This window comes from Zonotrichia albicollis, chromosome 6 (genome assembly GCF_047830755.1).
Source record: "Zonotrichia albicollis isolate bZonAlb1 chromosome 6, bZonAlb1.hap1, whole genome shotgun sequence".
Classification (NCBI taxonomy): domain Eukaryota; kingdom Metazoa; phylum Chordata; class Aves; order Passeriformes; family Passerellidae; genus Zonotrichia; species Zonotrichia albicollis.
In genome coordinates this window covers 40970754-40995796 of record NC_133824.1, presented here as the reverse complement: position 1 = coordinate 40995796, position 25043 = coordinate 40970754, and the positions used below count along the sequence as shown (strand labels likewise).

The window sequence follows — 25043 nt, the reverse complement described above, 5'->3', positions numbered from 1 at the left end:
GGGCCGCCGGCTCCCGCCCTAAACCCCACTCTTCCTCCCTAGGGAAAGGGCCCCACCTACGGGTGAAGGACCAAGGAGGAGCTCTGGCTCCATCATCGCACCTCCCTCCTCTGGAGCTCAGGCCAGGGAGAGCACAGAAGAGCCAAGGTCACTGAGGATGGGCTAAGGGGGAACAGGGGCACCTTTGCAGTGACAGTGCCATCTTCCAGTGGGTACATGGCAGAAAGCCAGGGCACCCAAACTTAAAAATTGGTGGCCTAGATGTGGGAAGGAAGAGCTGGGGAAGAGCTCAGTGCAGACCTGTTGTATGAATGCAGCATAGACAGAAAACTAAGAACCTGCATCCTGGTGGCTTTTGGTAAGTTCACAATCCAGCATCAAACTCCACAGGTTCTTGGCCACAGGTACGGTGTGCTGATGGCCAGAAATGTGTCCTGGGACTTGGGGGTCAAGCAAGAAAAAGCTTAGGAAGCAGTTGATTCCCTGAGCTGCTTCCAAACTGCTTCATGAGGAGGTAGAGGGTACTGTAGAACCACCTGTGCCTCTCTGTCAACCACAGAGTCTGAACAGCAAGTTTAGGTGTAGCTGTCTCCCCTGCAGATGTCTAAGACTAGATGAACTCCACCCAAAGTGCACTGAGGCACTTCTTAGGTTCAAGAATAGATTAAACATGTTATCAGAACTAGAAAATTCTGGTGCTGGGAATAGAGGACAGAAGTGCCCTAAACCTGACTTCTGAACCAACAAGCTTGTTGAAGGATAATATCCATGGTCCTCTATGACAGAATTTACAGATAAACTTTGGGGCCATGTCTTCCAAATTAAGACAGCTGCCATGCAGAGTAAGTGATAAGAAAAAACCCTTAGATTCTGTTTTGTTTTTTCAGAGAAGGCCACAGCTGAGGGCATCTGTACCTTTCCCAAGCCATCAGCTCCTTGACAAGCAGCCCATTTCCTCTTCTGACCCCATTCCTGCCAGAGCTCAGCCAGCAGTGACAGACCACGTTGCATATTATGGAAGACTTGCCTCCCTTTCTCCCAAGTGCCCTGACACAAAGGACAAAGCAATGCCTGTACAAGCGTCACCAGTTCTTGCTGCTTGGCTGGGCAGCATCATCCCAGGCAGAGAAACATCAGAGTTTTTGCTGGAAGGGAGCAGGAGCAGCTCCCAGAAGCAGAATGCCCTGCTTTGTCCCGAAATGGAGCACAACCCTTTCACCCTTTGCCGTGCTCCCACCCACCTTCCCAGCTCCCAACCTCCAGTCCTTTCAACACCCACAGTTTTTCCACTCTGCCACAAAGCCATGAGAAATTCCCTGCCAGAGGACTTTGTTCAAATGGGTTTTTGAAAAAAAAAAAAAAAAAAAAAAAAAAAAAAAAAAAAAGAAGCAATTCCCTACTCCAGGCAAACAAGCTCCTTCTTTACCCCATGAGGTAGAAGGATAATAGCAGAGCCAGGGGGAAAAAAATCCCAACAAACTATCCCCAAAGCCTGCTGTAATCAAAAGAATAATTGCTCCAGGAGATTTAAGCCTACAGCTGAGTCACTAAAATGAAGAAACTTCTCAGTGTCCATAGAAAGCAAACAATTCTTGGGTGATGCAGCAGAGATTCTCTACAGCCTTGTTAGAAGGAAAGAAAAAAGCAGCCAGATGTAATTAATCATAGTCCCAGAAGAAAGGATGAAATCTCTGTAATTAACTACCTAGACTCATCTTTCCACTTTTGAAAACTAATCCAGCTGCCTACTTCCACCTTTCACCCAGAGGGCTGCCACACAAGTCTGTTGCAAACACCAAATCACCTTCCTTTAGGGATGCACTCACCTGCAGTGCCCCACAACAGCTTTGCAGAAGTTGTTTGCAGGAGTGCAAACAGAACTCCTTTCCTTAGTCCCCTTTGGTGGATGAACGGCTAGGGAGTTTGCATTCCCCAAGAACCTGAGTAGCACTCAGCTGAACTACAGGAATTATTTTCAGGCTGAAGGAATTTTATATCCACAGTCCTGACCCAACCAATCAATTACCAGAAAACGCCAATTAAAAAAAAAAACAAAACAAACACACAAAAAGCCCATGCAAACAGAAAAACACTTTCCAAATGATTAAATGGTTACAACTGCTTGTGTTAACAAATTGGCTTATACTTCATCCTCAGGTGGTGAAATTTGTCAGAGCAGCAAAGTTTTGGAAAACAGGGCAGGGGGAAATGTAGCTCTTCAAAGGGAAGAAGAGGAAGGGCTGGAGCTGGCAGTTACAGTTTACTAGGAAAGGTCAGGAACTAACATCCAAAAAATCCTATGCAAATCAGAACAAGACATTCAACTTCCTCGGGGCTCCCTTAATAAATAAGGGTTGACAAATATTATTCCAACAAAGAAAACAATAAAAGATGAGTTCTTTAGGTCAAATACATCAATGGTAAATACAATACAGAAGAATAATACTAAAATGACATCAGCTGAGGAACTGAGAGTGATTTCTACTCCCTCTCTTGTATACAAAGCACTGCTAACATGTGAATAATGCTGTCAACAACACATGGGGCATGCTGGCCAGCTTTGTGGTGAGGGAAAGCAAAGAACACAGAGTGGACAGAAATCTCCAGCATTGCTCTTCCATGACACAGCAGAAATGCTTTTTCAATGGAAGGTGATTGGGTCATTCTTCTGGGGAAAAAGAAAAATGGAAGTGATGACGCAGCTCCAAGTACAGCTGGAGCCTTCCTGTACAAATGTGGGAAAGAGGGAGGGAGGATGAGCAGGCTGTGGGGCACAGCAGCAAGGCCAGGGAGCCTGGGGCATGTCCCTAGGGCAGCACCCACTCCTTTCCCGGGCAGGCACAGCGATGCTCGGGGCTGTCCGTGGCACAGAGCGGCTCTCATCTGAATTCCTGCTCTTCACCGGCACCAAAACACTTAAAGCCCGGTGGATTGTTCCTCTAATCTCTGCACTAACACCTGGCAGAGGGGCTAAGCACAGTGGGGATTGGCTGCAGCAAACCTTGGTACCAAACCCCCAGAGCGGCTTCCTAAGCCTGAAGCTGCTGTTTATCCCATCCTATCAGTCTCTGTGTGCATCGGGGCGCTGCCAGCACGGTACAGCTCGTCCCGTGTGAATAGAAATTCCTGTCGTCCTTCCAGGAGGATGCCGAGATGCTCAGGGAGAGGAGCAGGTGCTGCTGTCCCCAGCCCTGCCATGGGACCGCAGAGCAGCCCGAGTGCCGGGCAGGAGCAGCGGGCTGGAGCTGCCCTCCGCAGGACGCGAGGGAAACCAACCAGCCCTGCTCGGAAAGGCTGCCAGCTCCTTTTCCACGGGCAGCGCTCTCACTCTCCCGGAATTACGGACAAGGTTCACCTTTCTCAGCGTTGTGCTGCAGTCACAAAGTTTAAGGTCCAGAAGGTTTCAAAGTGAGCAAGGAGTGTGGAAGCCTCCTGCTGTCTGACAGCACCTGACATGCAAAAGCTAGGCTGCCTTCCAGTCAATGTCCCTGACTAATTAAATGACACAGGAGATTCCCTCCCACTGCCTCTTTTCTGTAAACCTGTGACTGATGCACGTACTGGAAAGTGAAACCCCATGAATTTTTGCTAGATAGCAATGATGCTTCTATGTTGATGTTTAAATATGGGCATATAACCAAAACTGAGAACTGAGGTAACCTTTACTTTCAGTTAACACATAAATGTCTACAATCACTGTACTCGGTTAAAAATAATACTTACTAAAACCAGCACTCAGCCAGCAACACCTATAAATACCTTTAAATGCTGATCAGTTAATATTATGTATGTCTCTAATTTTAATTTTATGCAGCCATGTAATAACTACGAAACGAATCCTCCTGATCAGTTTTGTGACACTTGGCCAACACTGCCAAGGTTTTAGGGCTGCTCCCTGAGGTTACAGCATTCTTCTCAACCTGTGAAAGGATTTCACACACTCAATTGCATCTCTGCAGTGCCTGAATGCGCAGTGGAATTCAGAGAGCAACACATGACACCCCACATCACAATCCTCTGTGCAAAACACCCAGGAGATGCATGGCCATACCCAGTTCACAGAGCTTATGGCACTGGGACAAGGATGGGAGTGATTTTTACCCTCTACCCTATGCTGTAGAGTTATTTTAACCTGAGTCTGCAGAGGCAAGCATCCATAGTAAAGAGAAGCAGAGCAAAACAAAAACCTGAATGTCCACCAGGGACTTTTTTTCCTCACCAGAGCAAGGCTGGGGAATTCTCCAAGGAGATTACAGCCACGTGCACTTCACTGCCTGCAAAATTCTCTGACACACCACAGCTTTTGAGCATTTATTTCCTTCTGCAGAATGTAAGAGAAGGTGGCAGCCTGCTATGGTGTGCCAGGCTGTGGAGAGCCAACATGGAATTGTCAGGTATCTGCTTCATCTTGCTCTGAGAGGGCTAGACCTCCTCACTCTCTTCTCCCACTGTCCCAAGCTTGCCTTCTCCTTTCCCACAGTCTTGCCCTATACTGAGCATCCCCCAAAGACAACATTTTCACCATTTTCTCCACAAGTTTCACATTGCTCCTGATTTCCATTTCTCAGTTGTACAATATCATTCCTTAAAAGCTCTTTCAGCACATTTAGCTCCAAAGACAAGACAATCAGCAGAATGACAAAATCAATTTCTCAATCTAGTTTGTTTTAAAATGTACTTAAGTAAGCAGAAGGTGAGATTTTCAACAAGATCTCCTTGAAAACAGTGGGAGTATTCTTTGTAGCAGCACAGAAAGCAAAAGGTTGAGTTCTGGTATGGTCCTCTACTGCCACCAGCTGTAAGACAGCATCAAAAGCTCTAGGGCAGCAGAATATCCCTTAGCAGCTCCCTCAGTGATTGCAACAAAATCAGTACCAAACAAGTGGATCACTCACCCGAATTTGGTGGAGAGAACACCTCCCACGGCAGAGCCAGTAATGATGCCCACTCCAAAGCAAAAGCCCAGCTTCCCCAGAGCGCCAGCACGTTGGGAAGGAGTGGTCACATCTGTAATAACCTTCTGAGCACCTGCAGGGGGGAAAAATATCAAACCACAGGGTCTGAGCAGATGCCCCAGCAGTTCCCATGGTTTTATTGCTAAGCCATTAAGAGCTTTTGGGGATTTTGTTTTTGGGGTTTTTGTTTTGTTTTTGGGGTTGTTTTGTTTTGGGTTTTTTTTTTTTTATTTTGAGGTTTGGGGTTTTTTTCCCCAATTAAAACTTTTCTGGGATGGTTTCTGGCCAGAGGCAATTTCCCCAGCTTTTAATTTTCATACTTTCCATGGAAGAGGGCCCCTAAATTAGCACTGTCAATCTCCTCTGGAAGCCCCATAGTCCATCAGTTTTGAACACAACAGCCCCCAGCAGTCATGAGAAACAGAACCATTCAAACAAATCCCTTCACAAGTGACAGGAAGCATCATCAACCTGATTCCTCTTGCATGAGTTACATGGACTTCTAGTAGCTGAAGTTCATGTCTTTCACATGAAAAATATAGGAAACATCAGCCAAAACAGAACAGCTTGGTGGGTAATGGAAGGTATTTTTGTAATAATGTTTAATTTTTACCAGTATGCTCATTTTACCAGGAGAAAAGGAAAAACTTTTGTGTAAAATATCCTGGTTGCAAGAAGGCAGCTGAAAAGTCTGAGGTAACACTGCTGCCAGTAAGTGACTTGCACCCATTGGGCCTGGATGATCAAGGCCAAACAATTCCCTCAAGATTCTACAGGAAGATGGGCCTGGAACTCAGACTAATAAGCACTGCTTTCCACCTGCTTCTTCATGTTCCCACCATTTCGCCCCTGAGGACCATCCCATGCTCCTCCTGCCTTCCTTCATGCTGCTGGACAAGTTGGCTTCCCCTAAAACAAGCCAGAACCAGGGGGAATCATGCAGGAAAAGCAATTTGGAAAGCTACACATCCCTGATTGACCTTACCTGGTATCCCATGCATGAACACTCCTGGCAGCCTGGAGAGGAAGAGGAGGGGGATGTTGGTGGAGAAGGACATGAGCAGGAAGAAGAAGCTTCCAGATGCACAGGAGAGAATTAAAGCTGCACGGGCACCAAATTGATCTGCAAACCTGGTACAGAAATGGCACAAGGTTGTCAGTTTTCTATTTAGGCTTAAAAAAAAAGAAAATAAAAGGCTTCTCAACAGTAAATCAGTTTTGCTCCTATTTAAGGGGAAAAACAACACCACAACTAAACACACTAACAAACAACCACAAACTCCCCAGGCCCCAAAACACAAACAGGCAAACCCCCAGTCAGATCAGGTTTTGACCCAGCTCCAACTCTTTGCTGTAATTCAACTCCAAAAAGCTTAAAAAGTTCAAGTTGGACAAAGTCTGAGAGTACCAGAACAGGTTCTGAGCAACAGGGGCTAAGATGACCATAAAACAGCCTTAGACTGTTTCTCATTACAATTCCTTCTTCCTTCCCTTTATTTAAGCTGCATATTACAGTTAGCAAATGAATATTACCTTGCATAGCAATTAGTTGTGTTTACACTAAGAGGAACAACCCCCTAAAAATGCCAGGGTTGGTATACAAACAGAGCTAAGCTTAAGTAATTAAAATGTTTTGTGTCGAGGGAGAGGTACAGGTCAAAACTTTGCTGTTTACATGTAAGCCAGGGCAGTTTACATTTGCTGTTTGTAACCTGAAGACCACAAATCATTACATTGTTGATGTGGGGAGTGGGGATTTTTTTGTTTTGTTGCTTAAAAGTAAACACAGTGCTTTATCTTTCCATGTCTGTTTAGGAGCATTAAGCAAGAACACGAAAAACTGAGCTAAGAAACACATTCTCTCTTTTCTACTTTCTTCCTCTTTTCTATTTAATCTGTCCCTACACTGACATCAAAACAGACTTATGTCTAGAAAAATCCTTTTTATCTCAAACTTGCATAGCAAATTTTGGCTTCAATCTGGCAAAGGACACCTTTGGTTCCAGTCAGGTTCTGGTTTGCCATTTTCCTTCCCTTCAGCAATGACTCTGGATATTAGGAAATGACATGCAGGGAGGAGAACCAGATTTCAGATGGCACCAGATCCAGGACAGAAAAACTACTCTAGGTTTGTGTATTAATAGGAAAAGCATTAAAAGTGGGCCCTTTGCACCATCTCCATTCTTAGAAATGCATTTTCTGCCAAGCAGTGCTGTAGAATCAAATGTTGCTGTTATTTATTTGAAAATGTGTCCAAGGGCTGGGATCAGATCCACAAAGTGCCACACTCCATGTACCAGAGATCTTGTAGAGCCCCCAGTCTACATCAGCCAGAAAGTAAATTTCCTGCAGGTAAACTGAAGCACACAGCAGCTCCTATCCATTTATTGATTTGCTGATCAGTAGCAGGATCAAGAAGAGAAGTTAGATTTTCTCTGTCCCATTTTAGTTTCTGTCACTGAAATGCACATATCTTTCAGGGTTTTATTTTTCTTGGTCTTTAGGAATGTATTCTCCCACCACTCAATTTTTTTAGGGCTATTTGCATTTCATTAGGAACAGGAGAGTCTGTTTCATGGTGTAAAGAGGCAGAAAACCCAAGTATTTTCCACTCTTTCCTTATTTTGATAGCTTGAGTTTATAGATATTCTTAAAAGATTCTTAGAAGTTCTTAAAGGTCCATGCAAGTCTAAATTTGTATTCAACATGGATGCAGATTAATTCAGCTGGTGAAATGACACCACCTTCACTTATTGTAATTGACAGCTCTACTTACCATCAATAAATACCCTCTCTTTTTTTTTTTTTTTTTTATTTGTTTTTGGGGGGGGTTTTGTGGGTGGTTTTTTTTTTGTTTGTTTTGGTGGTTTTTTTTTTTTTTTTTTTTTTTTTTTGTTTCCCAGTCACAAAACATTTCTAAGGTTACACATGGCTATAAAACATTTGCAGAATTAAGCTGTTAGGATCTGGGCTCTGAGGACTCTGGTGATTTAAGCCCATTCCCAGGATATTGTTACACTTAAATGTGTGTCATTAAAATGTAGCTAAGTTAATATAAAGGCTGCTTCTATGCTGCAGTATTTCTAATAATAGCATTTATTTTTCCCTTGCTCATTATGAAATCCTCAATCATTTCAACAGGACCACAAACCAGAACAAAATTATTTTTATGGAAGTATAAAAAATGCTTGGTCTTTTTCAGCTATGTAAAGGGTCATGAGAATCATTCTCACTTACCTTCCAAAAATGTAACCTCCCACAAGCTGGAGGACACCAAAGATGGTCTGGAGATAGCCAAACCCCACTGAATCCAAACCTAGGCTCTTTGCCAAGTACTAAAAATGAAAAAAAAAAAACAACACAAAAATAAATAAATGGAAAAGAAGCAGGCTACATTTATGAATAAACATCTTAATATCTGTGTGGAGAGGACCAAATGTCTCTGTCCCACACCCTGAAGGGCAGGGACATGTGATCAAACCCATCAATTTTGCACCAGCTGGCACGTTTGTATCGCCATTTACCTTTGCAGTTCCACACAGCTGAACAAATTCAGCGACTGCTAAGGGGGATAAGGGAAGTTTTAAATGCCTTCCTGCCTCCAGACCCTGCACCAGGAACAGCCCATCCACCCTCTGGGAGATAACTATGGAAAAGTTCTGGAGCTGTTGTTTAATCAAGCAAGCCAGGATCAATGAAAGTACAACATGAGCAAATATTGCCTTTACCAGATGGTACACCCACAACCTGACCTTGCAAAAAACACAGATGCACACCTTGAAGAGTCAATGGGCAGTAATTTCTGATTCATGTTTTTGTTGTGTCATGCTTTTGTTTTGCCTGGAGGTGCAGGGAGACCTCATCTCTCTTCACAACTGCCTGAAAGGGATTGGTAGCCAGCTGGGGTCAGTCTCTGTTCACAAATAACTAGCAATAGGACAAGAGGAAATGACCTCAAGTTGTGCCAGGGATGGTTTAGATTGGATATTGCAAAATATTTCTGCACTGCGAGGCTTGTCAAGCACTGAAACAGAGTGTCCAGGGAAGTGGTGGAATCACCATTGCTGAAGGTATCTCAAAAATATGTAGATGTGGCACTCAGGGACATGGTTTGGTGGTGGACTTGGCACTGTTAGGTTTCTGATTGGACTCAATGACCTCAAGGGTATTTTTCAACCAGAAGTCCTCACTGATTCTATAAAATCAGACAGAAGAGTCCAGTAAGTGAGAAGCTGGTTAATTACACCCTCAGAAAACCCCACCTTTGATCTGAAACCTCTGCCTGCTGATAGCTGCTGGATGGGTCACTCTCACACTCCATGCCAGAAGATACAAACTGCACCAGCTTCACCCAGGAAAGGGCTCTGGGTGCTACTGCAGCCCAAGTAATAAATCAGCTTTTATGGCCTAGCTGTACCCTGGACAGAGACACAGCCTGCCTCTTTGGTAAGAATACCAAGTATTCCTTTCAGTTTCAAGAATACCTTTCCTCTTTCCTGCTAAAAACTATCCTCTGGCTTTGCTGGAAAACCACAGAGCCCTGCATTGAAGGAAATGCTGTGGAGCAAGAGAACCCATACTCACAGGCATGAGTCCAAACTGCATGAAGAGAAAGGTCAGGTCTAGGGCTGCAATCACGTAGGCAACGCGGATCACTTGCCGCCTTTTGGCCTCTCCCAGGGTCTCATTGCTCATTCCTGAGGCTTCTTCCTCACCTGCAGAGCTGGTTTTTGCATTCATGGTGCTCACAGAATGGCTTGCTGCAGGACTGGGTGGGAAATGACACAGAGGCACTCGCTAGCTGCAAATGTGAAGCGTAGATAAAGGGCACAAACTGTGTGCACAGTTCAAAGCTTACAGTGAGAGGTGCTGAGCCAGCATGCCACGGATTTAATGTTTCTTTCTTCCTTTTTTTCCTCTCCCCTTTGCTTGCTTGCTAGGCAGGATCAAAGGTAACTGTGCATCAATCCACAGATCTGGTTCTTCAGCCTTGTGGGCTCACTGCCCCAAGCACCATCACAACAAAAATCAGCTGGAGTATCCCAGCGAAGTGAAAGTGAACATTGCCCCAAACAAGAGCATGTGATAAGCTCTTCAACTCTTTTAACTGCTTCACTTCCTTCACTTTTACTGCCTCTGGTGGCTCAGGAGAGATGCCTGTTTTAATTCTTCATGAAAGGCACTTTGCTTTTATTTTTGGAGGTTGCAAGTGAAGCTTACAGCAGAATAGCTATTTCCAATTCCAGCAGGTTTATACAAATCCTGGAGCAAAGACAGCTCTTGCATGTAGTCAGAGCTCCTCTCATCATCTTTTCCTGAGCCATTCTCCCTCCTTTCCAGGTGCTGCAAATTTATAGTAATTCTGAGCCAGCAAATGTTCACATGTGACTCCAATCAAACTACAGATTACCAGCAAATATCAAAAACATTTTAAAAATATATTAAATCCACACAAATCATGAGGCTGACTGCCAACTGGGAAATGAAATAAATAAGACTCAGGCCTTTGGGGGTTTTGTTGTTTGCTTGCTTGTTTATTTAAGGTTTTTATTTGTTTGTCTGCTTGCTTATTTGCTTGGGGGTTTATTTGTTTTCTTACTCGTTGAAGCCTGGAAGTCTGATTGAGGATTATCTTTCTTTTGAAGAGAAGAAGAAGGCAGAGATTCCAATGCTCTGACTTTGCAGAATTATAGGACTTTTAGAAAGAAGAGAGCTGGAGAGCTCATCCACTGTGCTGCTAAACACTTCAGTTCAGCTGTGACTTTTTCTAGGCAAGCTTTGAAAATCTCAAAGAAAAGAGATTTGCTCCTTCTCTAAGTATGCTGGAAAGAAGTTTTTCCTGTCCAATGTGAATTTCTTGTGCTGCAGCTTGACCATGTCGCCCAGTCCCTCTAACTTAGTAACACCTCAGCTCAGAAACAGAGTCTGGACTCACCACGAAGGCAGACTCAGACACATCAGCACAGGGACACACACACATGTCTGCTGGCTTGGCTCTGAAGGGGCTGTCAGAGCTCCAGGATTCCAGCCAAGCCTAGGGAGGGTGACATGTGAGATCTCTGGGCACACCTTTTTGTTCAACATTTCACCACCAAGCCCTGGGGTTTGCTGAAGGCTGCCAGGCTCCATGTCCTGGCAAAGGAGGGGGAAGTCCAAAGGTTAAATCTTTCATCAGGGTTGGGTACCATATCACTGGAGATTGCACAGAAACAACCCTGCACAAACTCAGAGCTTGAGTGGAAAAAGCACCTTTAAAAATTACTTTCCTAAAGCAATACCAGCATTCAAGCAAATCCAACTCACAAGACCCCAGAATTTAGATTTTTTTACTGAGGAAGGACGATTACCCAGCACGTATCCCAACCCAGCAAAGCATCAGTGCTCGACATTTGGTTCATCTCAGAGCAAAACAATGGATTTGCCTGCACTTTGAATGCCCTTCAGCACAGTACCAACATCATCAGTCCCTGGCTTGTGCTGGATAGGCACAATGTACAAATTACCATTGAATAGAAGAGTCAAATTAATGACAGAATTCTGTTTATGGAGGTTTTGAGACAACCAAAAAGCGACTCATGCAAATGCAATGCACAACTGTGCTTACAGGAAACCTTGCTGCCCTGGACTTGGAAAGCATCAATAATTTGACTGGTGAGTTTGTCTCAGCAGCAACTGAAAACAGATCCCAGCAAGGCAACCAGGGCAGCAAAGACTTGCAGATGCAGCCACTCTCCACCAGACAGGAGCCTTGTCCTGCCAGGGCATGCAGTGCAGACAGCTAGCCAGACACATGCTCTCCCTTGGATTTGGCTTCTTTTTACTGGCATTGACAAGGGAAGTGGAGTAAAAAACCACAGAGTTTAATTCCCAGCCTCTGGGGCTAAAGGCACAGTTCTAAAAAGCAGGAAGCTAAACTTGGTGCCTGGTGTGGAGGTGTCCATGGAGAATAAGCTGTGATCATCAGCTCCTGTACACCCCCACCCCTGGATGGTTTAGCACCCAAGACTGCTCCTTAGATCAGGCTGCAAGTAAGAAAATGCCCTGGGCCCAGTTTGGTGATCCTCTTCTGGCAGTCATGTCCTTGGGCAGGATCACTTCTCTCCCATCCCAGCACTTTGACCCACACAGCACAAAGGTGGCAGTTTTAAGCCATCTTTACAAGCCAATGGCCAGGTCGTGTCCACGCTGCCCTGGCCCCAAGGATGCAGGGATGAGCTGGATTCTCCAAACCTGGCCAAGATGTTGGCAGCCTCAAACCATCTCAGTATCCTCCTGCGAGGTTTTCTGCGCAGGCACTTGGATTTTCCTGACTTTCAGCGCCTGATTTTTAGAATCTTGCCCCATGAATCCATTGGCCTGAGGGCTAAATGTGGCAGCAGGAGCACTGATGGGAATACAGCCACTGTGACTGACACAAGACAAATTCTCCTCCTCCCCTGAGTGAGAAGCCTGACTGAAAATGTCTGCAGGAGCTCAAGTATGGTAGAGATTAACCCTGTTCCCAGCTATGCTCCACTGAACACCACGTTTGCAGCCATGCAGCTCGGGGCCAGCTCATTTATACCTGCAGTGATAATGCACCCCTAATGACAGATGGCATAAGCTGGCACTGCACTGTTATCTAAAGGCTCCTTCTGGCTCAATTATAGACTACACCATGGGCAGCACTCAGTCACTGACAAGCTATCTTTGAAAAACAAAATGAATTTTAAAACTGGGGAGGAACAGGTTATGAAGAGGAAATGAGTTTTCTTGGGTAGGATAAATAAACTTTGAATAGACATATATTTCAGGAAGACTACCATGAAAACGAGCAAGGAGATAAATATCTTGTGGTAAAATTGCAGATTAGTCCATTAGCTATGCATTAAGCTTTGACACTTATTTTCAGCAATTTTGGAGTATTTATAGTTGCCGTCCTGGTGTGTCTTTCCTGAGGCCTATTTATCTGAATTTATCTGATCTCTGAAAAAAATAGAGCAGGAAACTTGAGAACATCTTTTTAAAAATCATAAAGGCTCACTGTTTATGCTACTTGGGTAGAAATTTTTCTTAAATTGCTGGAATGGGAAGCAAAGCTAGCACATGCATAGGGAAGGGAAATCCACCCACATCAGTACCAGAAGTTGAAAATGTTGGTTGGAAAACAATGAACTGGGGGTAAATAAATCTTGAATCCTTCTCTGAACTTGTGGTTTTTTTCCACAGAGGAAGCTAATATGATCTGGAGGAGCATGAGGTACCCTGGGTGGGGTCAAACCAAGTTTTCAGCCCCAAAGGAGCCTTGAAGAGGGATTAAAATGCAGATATAATGCCCAGCAATGAAGGGCATCTCTTGGGCCTCAATCCTCTATGAATTTGAACTGGCCAGTGACTTCTGCTACACAAAAAATCAGAGATGGGATGAAGCAAATCCTGCTCCAAAACAGATCAGTCACAAATCCTTGCCCTTGTGGGTGTGCATGCACACCCATGGCAAGCATGACAGCTGGCTGGGAATGCCAGGGAGGGAATCACTGCTCTTGCTGTCAGCAAAACTTTAATTTCTTCTTGCAAAGAGAAACAGCATCTCTGTGTGCTGCGGGTGCCAGGAGAGACAGGAGGTGCAAGTTGGAGCATTATGAACACACCTCATCTCCCTGCCCATACCTCGTCTCCCTGCCCAAGGAGCAGCAGAAGAAACCTTTCCTCTCTCTGGAAGAGCCAGAGAGGCCACAAACCAAAAACAGTGAGGCAGGCAGACATTCAGACATGGAGGGACACAACAACCCTTCACAGAGACCCAGTCCTCAGGGAGCCATTGTCCTGGGCATGTTTCTTCAACTCTGCAACGTGAGAAAGGAAATGGAAGAATTATCTCGAAGCAATTCCTCAATAGTGGGAATGCTGAATGGCTGTAATGAGGGAAACTGCTCAACACCAGCCATGGTGGGTGGGAGCCATCAAATCTGTAGGATCTGGCCTGATCCCTCTCTTTCCCCAACCCCAAGGGAACAGGCCTCATTTGTATTCTGGTGAAAGATTTACACAGTTAAGCAAATAAGAGCATGGATGGCCTGGTATTGCCAAAATTATATCCCAAGTTTGTTGACTGATTTATTCCTTTGTCTAATTGTGTCCATGAAAAAAGCAGCTCGCTAATGAATGGAAAAAGACTCCACATGGCCAGCAAAAAAAGGGGGAAAAAAGCAGCCATGTTTAGTTTACAAAATAGCACAGTCTTCAGGGATTTTCATAAAACTACAGAGACAGTCCAAATCGACAATGAAATCAGATTCCTGGTAGCTGCTGAGGTCTTTTGGCTTTTTCTATGTGTGTATTAAATTGCAAAAAGCAATTATTTATAATTTGTTTTTATAAAAATGCTGGTGCACTTATTATGCCTGGCAAATTATTTTGTAAAATGGAAAAGGCTATTGTTCATTCTCTTGGTAAAGTCTTTGTTATTTAGCATATTAAACTGCAAATCACATTTTATCTGAAAGGTCCCTTCCAACCCAAAGCATTCTATGATTCTGTGAAATATGGCTGGTTATTATTAACTTTTTACTGGTAAACCCCCAGAGCTCCAACGAATACTGAAGCCTCATTTGGTGCCCTATAACCACAAAAAGATGTTGAGATTCAGATGAGGGAAAAGCATTAAATCCTCCTTGTCTTGCAGATGGGACTCTAACAGACTGAGGGGTTTAATGACTTCCGTGAAAACAGAGGAAGTCTGTGGAAGAGGCTGGAGTCACATTCAATCATCATTTGGATGCCAGTCCCCTTGCTAACCACAGGGCAGCTTCTTCTCTCTAATATTCTGGAAAAATTAAAATAAAAGAGAACATTTCTGAATGCTGGAATTTGACAACAAAGCATGCAGATGAGACAGAATTCTCCTGAATTCAGGCCACAGTAGTTTTTCCAAAACTCCTTTACAATTGACACAATCTGTCAATTGTAAAGGAGTTTTGGAAAAATCCTGTGGCCTGAATCCAGGATTACACCAAAACTGACTTGACCAAATAGGAAGAAAAACTCAGCTCTTTGTACCCATCCAGTCTCCTGGGCTCCAGCAGAGCCTCACTGGGGCAGGAACCTCCTGTGCCTGCGCACACTGAGTGGCCCTGGTTTAGGATGATTTCAGCTCAGGTTGAGGACTCACCCTGCATCATCCCCCAGGTGTGGCCATGGCTGTGGCCCTCCCCACCCAGAATTTCTCCCGAGCAAACAGAAACCCGTCAAGTTTCAGTGAGCTGTTGCCAGCAGTGCAGAAGGGCTGCTGGGCTGCCTCTCCTTCATGCAGGGACACCAAAAGCCAGCAAATGCCTCCAGTCTGTTATGCCACAACACTGAAGAATCAGCAAGCAAAAGATGACCCTTAGTGAAAGGCCAGGTCTGCTGCATGGCCTCTACTGGGCAAATGGTCTCTCCTAGACCTGGCATTGCTCCTCCACAAGCCACACTTGTTTCCAGCAGGCCTGACCCATCCATCTCTGGAGGAAAATGGGATTGAAGGACTGGTTGTTCCATCAGCTGCTGAACAGGGTCCAGGCAAAACTCCACACACTAATAAGCTGTGGTGACAGCCCAGAATCAATGGATGCTTCTGCTGCCTCTGTGGTTGTGTCTTCAGCTTCCTGGCATGTTGGCATGCCCAGTCTTCAGACAACTCACTGCTGGATAATGGATGAAGCCCTTGGCTCCAAGATACACACAGTGCATTGGCAGTCTGGGGTTCACAGCCAAAGAATATTCTAGAAGTGATAAATCCGGATGCACACACGAATGGAGGCTCAAACTTCGCCTGCAATGTACAATATTTCATTCAGCTGGTATTACACAGCCACCTTCTGGAATTGCAGCAATGTCTGGAATGCAAAAGCTGTTTATCATTTAAATAACATTTAGGTCATTATAATTTATATGAGAATTGTGACTGATTGGGGCTGTATGGAGCTTCTTGTTGTGGTTTGCTGTAGGAATGCTGCAGATTTCCTCTGCACACATAACATTCTCCACACAATGGGAGTCCCAGACATTTTCAACTAGTCTCAAGCCTTCTGCCTTTACCAAAACATTTTCCTGTGTCAGAGTCAAACAATTGCCTGATTTATAAATCTCAAGCATTCAGGAGACCACCAGCAGCACAATGTAACAAGAATCCCTCTGTCATCCCTTCCAACAAAGCTGTACACAGCACAAACAAAACACGGGTGTGCATCCAGTGCTCCTGCAAGTGCACATTTCTGTATGGAGCAAGGAGGAAAGGGCAAAGCATGTGTCTGCAAAACCCTGCACATCCCAGAGACAGCTCCGAGCACAGAAGGGGATCTGTGCTACATGCTGAGACAAATCCTTACAAATCCAGGGCCAGGGGAGACATTTCCTCTCCCAGTCTTGCACAGAACCAACAGCCAGGAGTGGGGAGAGGACAGCTGAGCCCATGGCACAACCCCCTACATAAGTTGGGGATAAACCTATGTTGCAGAGATTTGCTGCCTATGGCTGGGAGAGAACACAGATATATATCCAGAGTCATGCAGGCTGGATTTATCAGCAGCTCAAAAATGTGCAAACATGGCTTCACAGCCCCTGACTGATCTGGGCTCTAAATGACTTACAAAGCCTCGTCCAAGGTTCTTGTTCTTCTCCCTCTAAGTAAAACACCTCATTTCAGATGAAGGCTTGAATGGTCTTGTAAGGTCAGAGCAAATCCTGGAGCTCACACTGCTGCAAATCGGAGCAGAGCATGTACCCCTGCCTATCAGTCAATTCAGCAGGAAAACCAAAGTTTTTAAAGATCTGGAGGACACAAGCCCTTGGAGGCGTCCTCTCTGCCAGCTAGGTCTGCACCCCCTGCATCAGTAACAAGAGCTGTAGCCACGGCTACTCCGGGAGAACAATTACAATCTTGATTTCCGTTAGAAATACAAGAAAAATGACAGTCCTGCAAATGCTGGGGGTTTTGTTCAAACCACCAGAAGACTTTGGAGATGCTTCATTGCTTCCTCCTGGCCTGCCCATAAAATCTCTGCTTGAATTTATCTGAGACAAAAAGAAATCAAATCACCTTTGCTGGAAGTGGGAATTCCTCATGGACTCCTTAGCACTGAGATTGTAGGGGGAATCCACTAGGGCTCTTGAGTGGGATATGAGGAATCCTCACAGTGGTTTGGGGAAAAGTTTCAAGCAAAACCAGTGCTGAACACTGAATACAACTCTAGCACGGACAGATAGATGACAGTGGAAAAGTTCAGAAAACACATCTCTGAGCTCAGCCTACTCTATCATATAATTAAATCCCTCTTCAAATATATCTGAAATTTTGCTGTAAGAAGTCAGAACCTTCATGGTACCATTTGATCCTCTTATTTCCAGTTTCAACCTCTACAGGCATGGCCTTCCCTCAGAGCAAACAATGAAGATGCATTTCTAGCATGTTGCAGGTATGTCTGTCACAAGAAAACACCAAACCTGCTCAATTGTTCTCTCTTGAAAGCACAATTTTTAGAATAGTTCTTTAGAATTATTTTGGAACAACACCAAGACCTGTGAATTAAATTTATCTCTCTTTGTAAAGAATCACAACAGACTTTGCACACTGTTAGGATCCAACCTTGGCATGAGGACATGAGGGCATACACAGATTTTCCCAAGACAAAATTCCTAAGAGCTATTTATTTTAAAAAGGTATTTCAAAATATTTTTTTAAAGCTTGTCCCTGAGATGATCACAGGCTCACAATGCAGAAATCAAGCAAGTTTTACAAATTTTTAGACTAGCTCTGTAAAACTGCCCCAGGTAGGGTGCTGGGAAGTAATTCCCCAACCTCCAAACCTGACTGGGTCCTGAAGGCTCATGTTAAAACTGACACCAATCTACTCAGCATGTCTGCCCAGCCTCTCTCCTCACTGCCTTCCAAACAAAACAATAAGGATTTATTCCTTTTATTTATTGCCCAGTACCACCAGGGGAGTAGTGGGTTATATCCCTTCTAAGCCTCATCAATCAAATTGCCAAATTCAGCCATCTCTGCACAGGTGAAGCAACAACCACCACAAATCCCACTGGAGGTGCCCTCAGAAGCTGCAGGACTGCCAGGGCAGGTCACAGACAAATCTTGCTTAATGGCTGCGGTGCATGAAAAGAAAAGACTCCAGATTAAAGTTGCAGCCTGGTGGTTAAAAAAGGAGGGAAAAAAAAAAAAAAAGAAATAGCCATTCTTCCATCTGCAAAGCAAGTGCATTTGATCCAGAGAGCAATGAGATTCTGTAAACATAACACCTCCAGATGTATTTATTTCCTTCCAGAGCAAACTCACAACCATTTGGCCACTGTCAGCTTAAATGATTTCACCTGGTTTCTGTTTCCTCCTTGAATACCAACGATGACCAGCTGACTCATTTTTACTTTGAGAAGTACAGGATCTGGATTACTTGGCTTTAGACTGAAACCATGACCCCAATTCACTGGGAGTTTTGCCTCTGATTTCCATGCTGGCAGGATTTAACTTTCAAGTCTTTCATCCAGCTCCTCTTCTGTTTTTACTGTTAGGAAAACATTTGTTTCAGACCCATTTGGTCATGGCTATGTTTGATAATGTGTCTCCTGGTTCACACCAGAAGAATTTGTGCCATGTCATTTTGAAATGCCCTCACGTGCACGCTCACTGAACACCAGTGAGATATCTGTTATCATGCATAGCATCAGGGTGTGGTTTTAATTGCACCTTCATGGAATTAAGGTTTAATTGAGAAACTCAGGTACAAATTAATCTCTTTGTGCCTGATTCTCCTGTCCGAAGTCCAAAAGTCATCCTAGCTGAAACGGAGAGCTGGGCACCTGGAGCTCATTGCCCTACACCCTTGTTTTAGCAATAACTCCTGAAAGAAGTTTCAGAGCAGCTGCTAGGGGGAAACTTAAAAGACTACAGCACAACCTGATGATTTTTCAACCTGGTCACAGCACAGGAAAAAACTTGACTTTCTCCTGGCCTCCACCATCTACTAAGGAGCACTACAATCACGTGTAATCAGAGTATTTAGTAACATTCTCAGGTAACAAGTCCTTCCAGCCTCTGTCCAAAGCTCAAGAACAGCCTCATTAAGAATTAGATGTGTCACTGGGTGTAATGCAAACCATTAGAAAGCCTTTAGGCCAGTGCTACCTGTGGCCTTCCACCTTTTCTGCCCTGTTAGGGGACATGGCACTTGTTTTCTCTTTGGATCTGCAGGGGGCTAAAGGCAAGTGGGATTTGTGCTGAGTATTGTTGTGGATGGCACATACAAATCCCTTAATGCTGCCCTTTTATATATAACACAGGCTGAGCTCCCAGCAATGAGGCACAGCACTAATTGTTCTGCATGGTATAGATGTGCTGCTGGAGCCAGATACAATTAACTCCTCACTCTGTAGGAATACATACCTGATTGTGGGCATGGCAGCCCTATTATGGTTAAACTGCTGTAAAATGAACGTGATGGACTCCCCCAGGGGAGTTCTTTGAACCCCTCCCTCTGCAGGTTCACAACTGGCTTGGTGATGTTTGGTCCACATTCAATGCTTGCAGCAAAATTAATGCTATGATTCTAGCAGAGAGATTATAAAGTGATTGCTTTCCAAGATTAAGAAAAAAATAAAATTTTAATGCTGTGTCTTCAGAAAGTTACTGCCCTAAAAGCGAATTTAAAGCCGTAGGCAAGAAGATAAATTAATCAAAGATTACAAACAAGAAGCCGGGGGGGGGGGGGGTGAGGAGGGAGGGAAGATGATCTCACCATGCTGCGTCACTGCAGGATATCTCAACAGCCCATCGCACCAATGGAGGGAGCAAGCCCTGAAGGGGAGGCAGATAAGCAGAGGGAATCCAGCCTGGAGCACAAGAGAAGGAACAGCCAGATCCCACAGCACTGCACTGCTTTGCCAACTGCTCCTAGAGAGGGAACCCATCGCAGGAAAATGTAAAAAACAAAACTCCTGGGGCTCCTTGGGACACGCCAGGCCTCCATGAAGCCAGACAAGTGTCTCAAGGCCTGCATCCTCTACAACTGGATCTGCTTCTCTTGGATTGCCAGGGTTAGAGCGCCATTGAGCTAAGTCACATCTGTCACATTTGAGAAGTGGCAATGACAGAAGGAGGGCTACTGGTTTTAAACCAAAAGATTTAGGATAGATATTAGGAAGAAATTCTTTGCTGTGAGGGTGGTGAGACACTGGTACATTTTGCCCAGAGACATTGGGGATGCCCCATCCCTAGAAATGTTCAAGGCCAGGTTGGATGGGGCCCTAGAACAGGAGCAACCTGTTCTGGTGGAAGATGTCCCTGCCCACAGCAGGGGGGTCAGAACAAGATAACCTTTAATGTCCCTTGCAAAGCAAGCCATTCTATGAGTTTACAATAGCAAACTTACACTTCAACCCTAATTTCTCACCAAAAAAGTGAGTGTATTCTTCTATTCACAAATCTTACCAAAGAATGGTACAAACTTGGAGCAACTTGAGAAACCTTTAGGATGGTGGTTACAGCTAAAATGTATTTCCTTACTCTAGAAGCACTGTACACACCGTATAGAATGAAAATCTGCAATTTTCCATAACCTGCTCCCCCAAAGCTGCCCAGGGCGGCCTGCAGAGCAGCGTCCCCAGCAAACCATGCCCTGAGGGATCTCTGTGGGGAAGCAAAGAGCCTGAAACGAGCTACAGCCAGCCAGGCGCCCCTTAGGCCGCGAACAGCGCCTCAAGTCCCCTGGGGGCAGCGACCCCCGGGGCTGGGCGGCGGGAGAAGGCACCGACAAGGCAGGGGTGCTGTGGGCACAGCGGGGCGGGCACTGCCGGGCGAGGGGTGTGAGGGGTGCTGCGGGGCGAGGTGTGCTCGGCATGCTCCGGGTGCTGCGGGCACACCGCGGCCGGCACTGCGGGGAAGGTGGGGCGGCCGCGGGGCGAGCGGGGAAGGCGGCAGGGCCAACATTAGAGGGCACCATTGCCCCGCACATGGCCGCGTCCCCGGCTCCGCCGCGCCGGACGGGGCTCGGCAGGGACGGGGACCGGGGCTGGGACCGACGGGACGGGGTGCGGGCACGGCCCGAGAGCAAACGCGGCTCTCCCGCTCGGTTTTCCGACAGCGCCGCACGGACTGGGCCGAGCAAAACTTGGGCTCGTTTAACTCTCCCTTCACGCTGTTTTTAAGGTCTTCGTCGTCAGCATTCTTTAGGCAGCCTCAACTTCTCGGGTGTGTGTTGCTTTCACAGTCAGATTTCATGACGTTTCTAGGGCTTTGGGGAGTTTTTCCATACTCTGTAGGTTGTGTTCCCTCTAGGCATGTGCTAGGATCACTATGGAGATGCCTGTGATGCACTTAGCGCTGCTCTTGGGCTTGCTTGGGGACCAGGCACCTCCTCTCTGCAACGCTCCGGGCCATGAAGGATCTCCTTCAGGACTAGACTACTAGCAGTAAAAAACCTGTTTACTTAAGAAACATGAAACCAAAAATAAAACCTGCGTAATGGCCCCTTCACCACTACCTCCCCCTACATAAAGTAGAAATAACCTATGAAAAGCTACTCCAAAAATAATATTGCAGTGGATCAAGATGAAAGGCGAGGGGAATGTCAAAACAAGCAAAACGCAAAGCTCCAGTTCAATGCAGAGAGTGGCAATGAACAGGACCTGTGAGCGTGGAGCATGACTTTGACAGCAATTACATCAACAGAAAAACAGGGAATATAAATAAATGGAGCATTTAACTTCTGCTAAAATATCACTACACAGACAGCGAGCACAAAAGAGCCACCCTCCACAGGTACGTACTGCGAGCTCAAAATGCTGCTGGGGACCTGCATTGCCAGCCTGCTTTCCCAGATAACAGCATCCTGCAAACGAGCCAGGCTCCTAGTCAGGATGAGGAGCCAGATGGTGAGTGGAGTTCATCTAGTAAAACAACATGATGGCAAGAGCAAAAGAGGAGTGTGAAGAGAGAATGCAATGGCCCCTGGTGCACTGGCAGGTCCATCAATAGATTAGGCTAAATTCACTGCTACCTTTGTGCTACCCTAATGATGCACAGCAGCTGGACAGCAAGGCTGGCTCTTCTTTTAACAACCAAGAACAGAAGGCATAATAAAAAAAATAATTAAAGGAAATTAAATTAAATGAAGCAATTTTTTTTTGTCTGAGATATTGGCTTCTGCCTTTTTTTTTGTTTTGTTTTGAGAACACAACAAAAAGCAATTCAAACTGAATTAAAGCTGCCAGAATTTTTCCAGGGTTCTGCTGAGATTTCCTTTACCCATTTTAACCCCTGTAATAGTGTGGTTTTGCCCAGCTATCAAATGTAGCAATTTGACACTTTATGACCTTGTCAAGAAATGGAAAATTCTGAATCTATACCAGTTTGAATAATTTTAATTGTCACTTTGATGGTGGAAAAGCCTTGATGAAGAGATTGAGCAGTCTGTCCTAACTTGAACCTTAATTGTAATCAGTTTATTTAAGCAGGATTCCAAAGTACCAAGCAAAATTGCCACTGGTATAAATGCAAATTGCTTATGATCACATGCTTAGTAAAAGAGAAGTGCAAAGGAGATAAAGTACCAATGTCTATTGGTCTATGCCTCTGCTAAAGCAATTATGGGATATAACACATTCTGAAATGAAGCAATCACATGTAGATCACACAACAGTTGAAGAATCTTGAGTTAAACATTGCTGGGTGCAGATAATAACCGTGTACTAAAGGGAATGAGAGGAGAGCAAAGCACAAACCTCGCAGCCTCAGGGGCCCAACAACAGGTCTGCTTGTCTGGCAGCATGCTGAGGACAATCCTGCAGGAGAAGCTCGCTCCAAGACTTGCCAAAAGACAGAGGAGTGCTCCTCCATGGCACCACGTCATGGGGACTGTGTGCCTCTATACTTAAGCATCTCACTAAACCCTCTCTTCTGAGTAAGTTAACCTGGAGTTGCACAACAGCCAGCCCCATCAGAATGACAGCACTGAGAATCTCTCTTTTGTTACCTCCATAACTTCTTATCAAATCTCCTTGGTTACTCCTTGCTCAGTTTACAGTGCAAGGACCTCTCCTTCCCTATCTGCCAAGCCATCAGACTCAGCCCTGGCTCTGACAGTCAGCCTGGACCCTTTCCAAACAGAAATAGTCAAATGCAATAAACCTCCTGCAATTGCAATCCCTTTGCAATGATGCACAGGCCATAAAGGAGTTTGCTTTTCCCTCCCCTCACCCTTTTGAAACAGAGCAACCAGCAGGAATGCACACTAGTTAAAGTCATTATTTTTCCTGACAAAAGCAGATATGACTTGGATATTTTGAGCAAAAACGTTTCATTCTCATGGCGCATTGTTCTAACCATAGCAGTAATTACTCTGCTCAGTGTTCTGGAGCAGGAATTTCTAAAGAAGCTAATAGGCTTGGTGGTAGGAGCTCTTGGGTAAGATTTTGTGGCTCATGTTAGGTAAACTGCTGGTTTAGAGGATCATAACCTACCCCTCTGGCCTGAGAGTTCACAGATCCACTAAATTAAAAACATCTCTCTGTGCATACAGTACACCTCCTGAAATGGGCTGGATGCCTTCTATCTCCACACAAAAAACCAGACAGTGCTAGAACTTGTGAGCAGAAAGTGGCCAGGACTGTCACCACCACCTTAAAACCAAAATGTATAGTGGGACAAAAACATTGAGTCAAAAGCATTAGGGAGCATTAACAGTGAGGAAGCTGAACTAAAATAAACAGGGGTGGTAATCTCAAAGCTGAGCTGCTTTACCTCCCAGGTGAGCTGGAAGGTGAAGGCAACTCCTTCACACAAGGCAACTCCTGAGCGTTGAAACCGTCGTTCCTTGCCTCCCTCAAGCGCTGCGTAAATATTGGTTCACCTCGGGGAAGGGTTTGGAAGGACAACACGTGGATTTTGCAGAGGGCACACCCACACCTTGCAAGTAGCAGGGGATCTTGCTGCCATGCAGCTTTCATGGCAGGAATGTCTAAAATCAAGGAGGCAGAACACAGGAAGGGCTGGCCTCGCTGGCACGGGGGGAGGACGGCAGCAGGCTCACAAGGACTCCTCACAAAGAGCTCCTGTCTGCAGGGACCTGGCCATTGCCTTTGGCTCGAGTCTTGAACAGAGGGCACTTTTCCAGCAGGTTTCTTGAGGACCTCAAATTATTTTCTCTGCACAGCACATTTATTCCTAGAACCACCCCAACCTATATCCTGAGAGATGCATTTGATGGCTGCTGAGAGAAGTCCCCAGGTGAACACTGTGCCATGTTCTCCAACCATCCCAGCTTGTGAGACCCACACGTCCTCTCCTGGCTGAACCTGTGCCTAGATGATGTGCACCTCCTGCTTTTTGAGATGATGTGCTCTTAGTGATGAGGAACTTTTCATGACCTGCTCCCTAAAATGTAACCTTGGGGCCAAGAGACTTCCATATGGCCATCTTCAAGGGCCATTTTGGGATGGAAAGGACAGTGGGGTAATAGTCACCTAAAGCAGCCACATGGGTAGGCTGTCCAGCTCACCTGGGAAACTGAGAATGGCTGAACATAACATCTGAACAAGCATCTTTAAAAGAAAAAAGTCCTCACATTTCTTAGAACACCAGTGCTATCACCATTAGTGAAATGAAAGTGCTCTGACTGTACCACTGGTCTGCAAAATCTTCTACCAGGTGCGAAAGCATCTTTAAACAAAAAAAACCCAAAACTTCCCATTCCTTAAAACACCAGTGCTATCACCATCAGTGAAATGAAAGTGCTCTGTCTGTACCACTGGTCTGCAAAATCTTCCATGCCAGCCCAGGAAACAAGTGGGGATCTGCACCCTGAAGGCACCTGCTGCATCTTCTTCTCTCCATCACCAAGCTACAGACACTCCCCAGCCAGCATCCCACCTGTCCCCACAAACATCAGGAAATGACTTCAGGAGATCAAACCTGGCATGGCATCTCACTGCTCAGCAGCCTGAGCATGGATAGATCCTTCCTGTGCAGAGAGCCAGGCTCCAACATTCTCTGTGCCAGCAGCAGCCAACCCCAGGTGCGTGGATCCAAACCCATGGGCACTGCTGGTGCCTCCTGGGGCAGGC

At 45.4% G+C, this 25043-nt stretch overlaps 1 protein-coding gene across 2 annotated transcripts in view; it reads right to left on the bottom strand.

The window, feature by feature from the left end:
* The window catches only part of SLC67A1 (solute carrier family 67 member 1), a 77848-nt gene that overhangs the window by 48270 nt on the left and 4535 nt on the right, over positions 1-25043 (bottom strand). Inside the window, exons 1-5 of one of the 2 annotated variants that reach the window (XM_074543321.1) lie at positions 9814-10017; positions 9540-9723; positions 8193-8290; positions 5941-6086; positions 4896-5028 (exon numbers count right to left, since the gene is read on the bottom strand). In XM_074543321.1, the coding sequence (XP_074399422.1) occupies positions 4896-5028; positions 5941-6086; positions 8193-8290; positions 9540-9723; positions 9814-9836 (584 nt within the window). In that variant the 5' untranslated portion in view covers positions 9837-10017. Of the gene's footprint in view, positions 1-4895; positions 5029-5940; positions 6087-8192; positions 8291-9539; positions 9724-9813; positions 10018-25043 lie in introns of those variants that run through there. The other variant, XM_074543322.1, reaches the window with a different exon arrangement.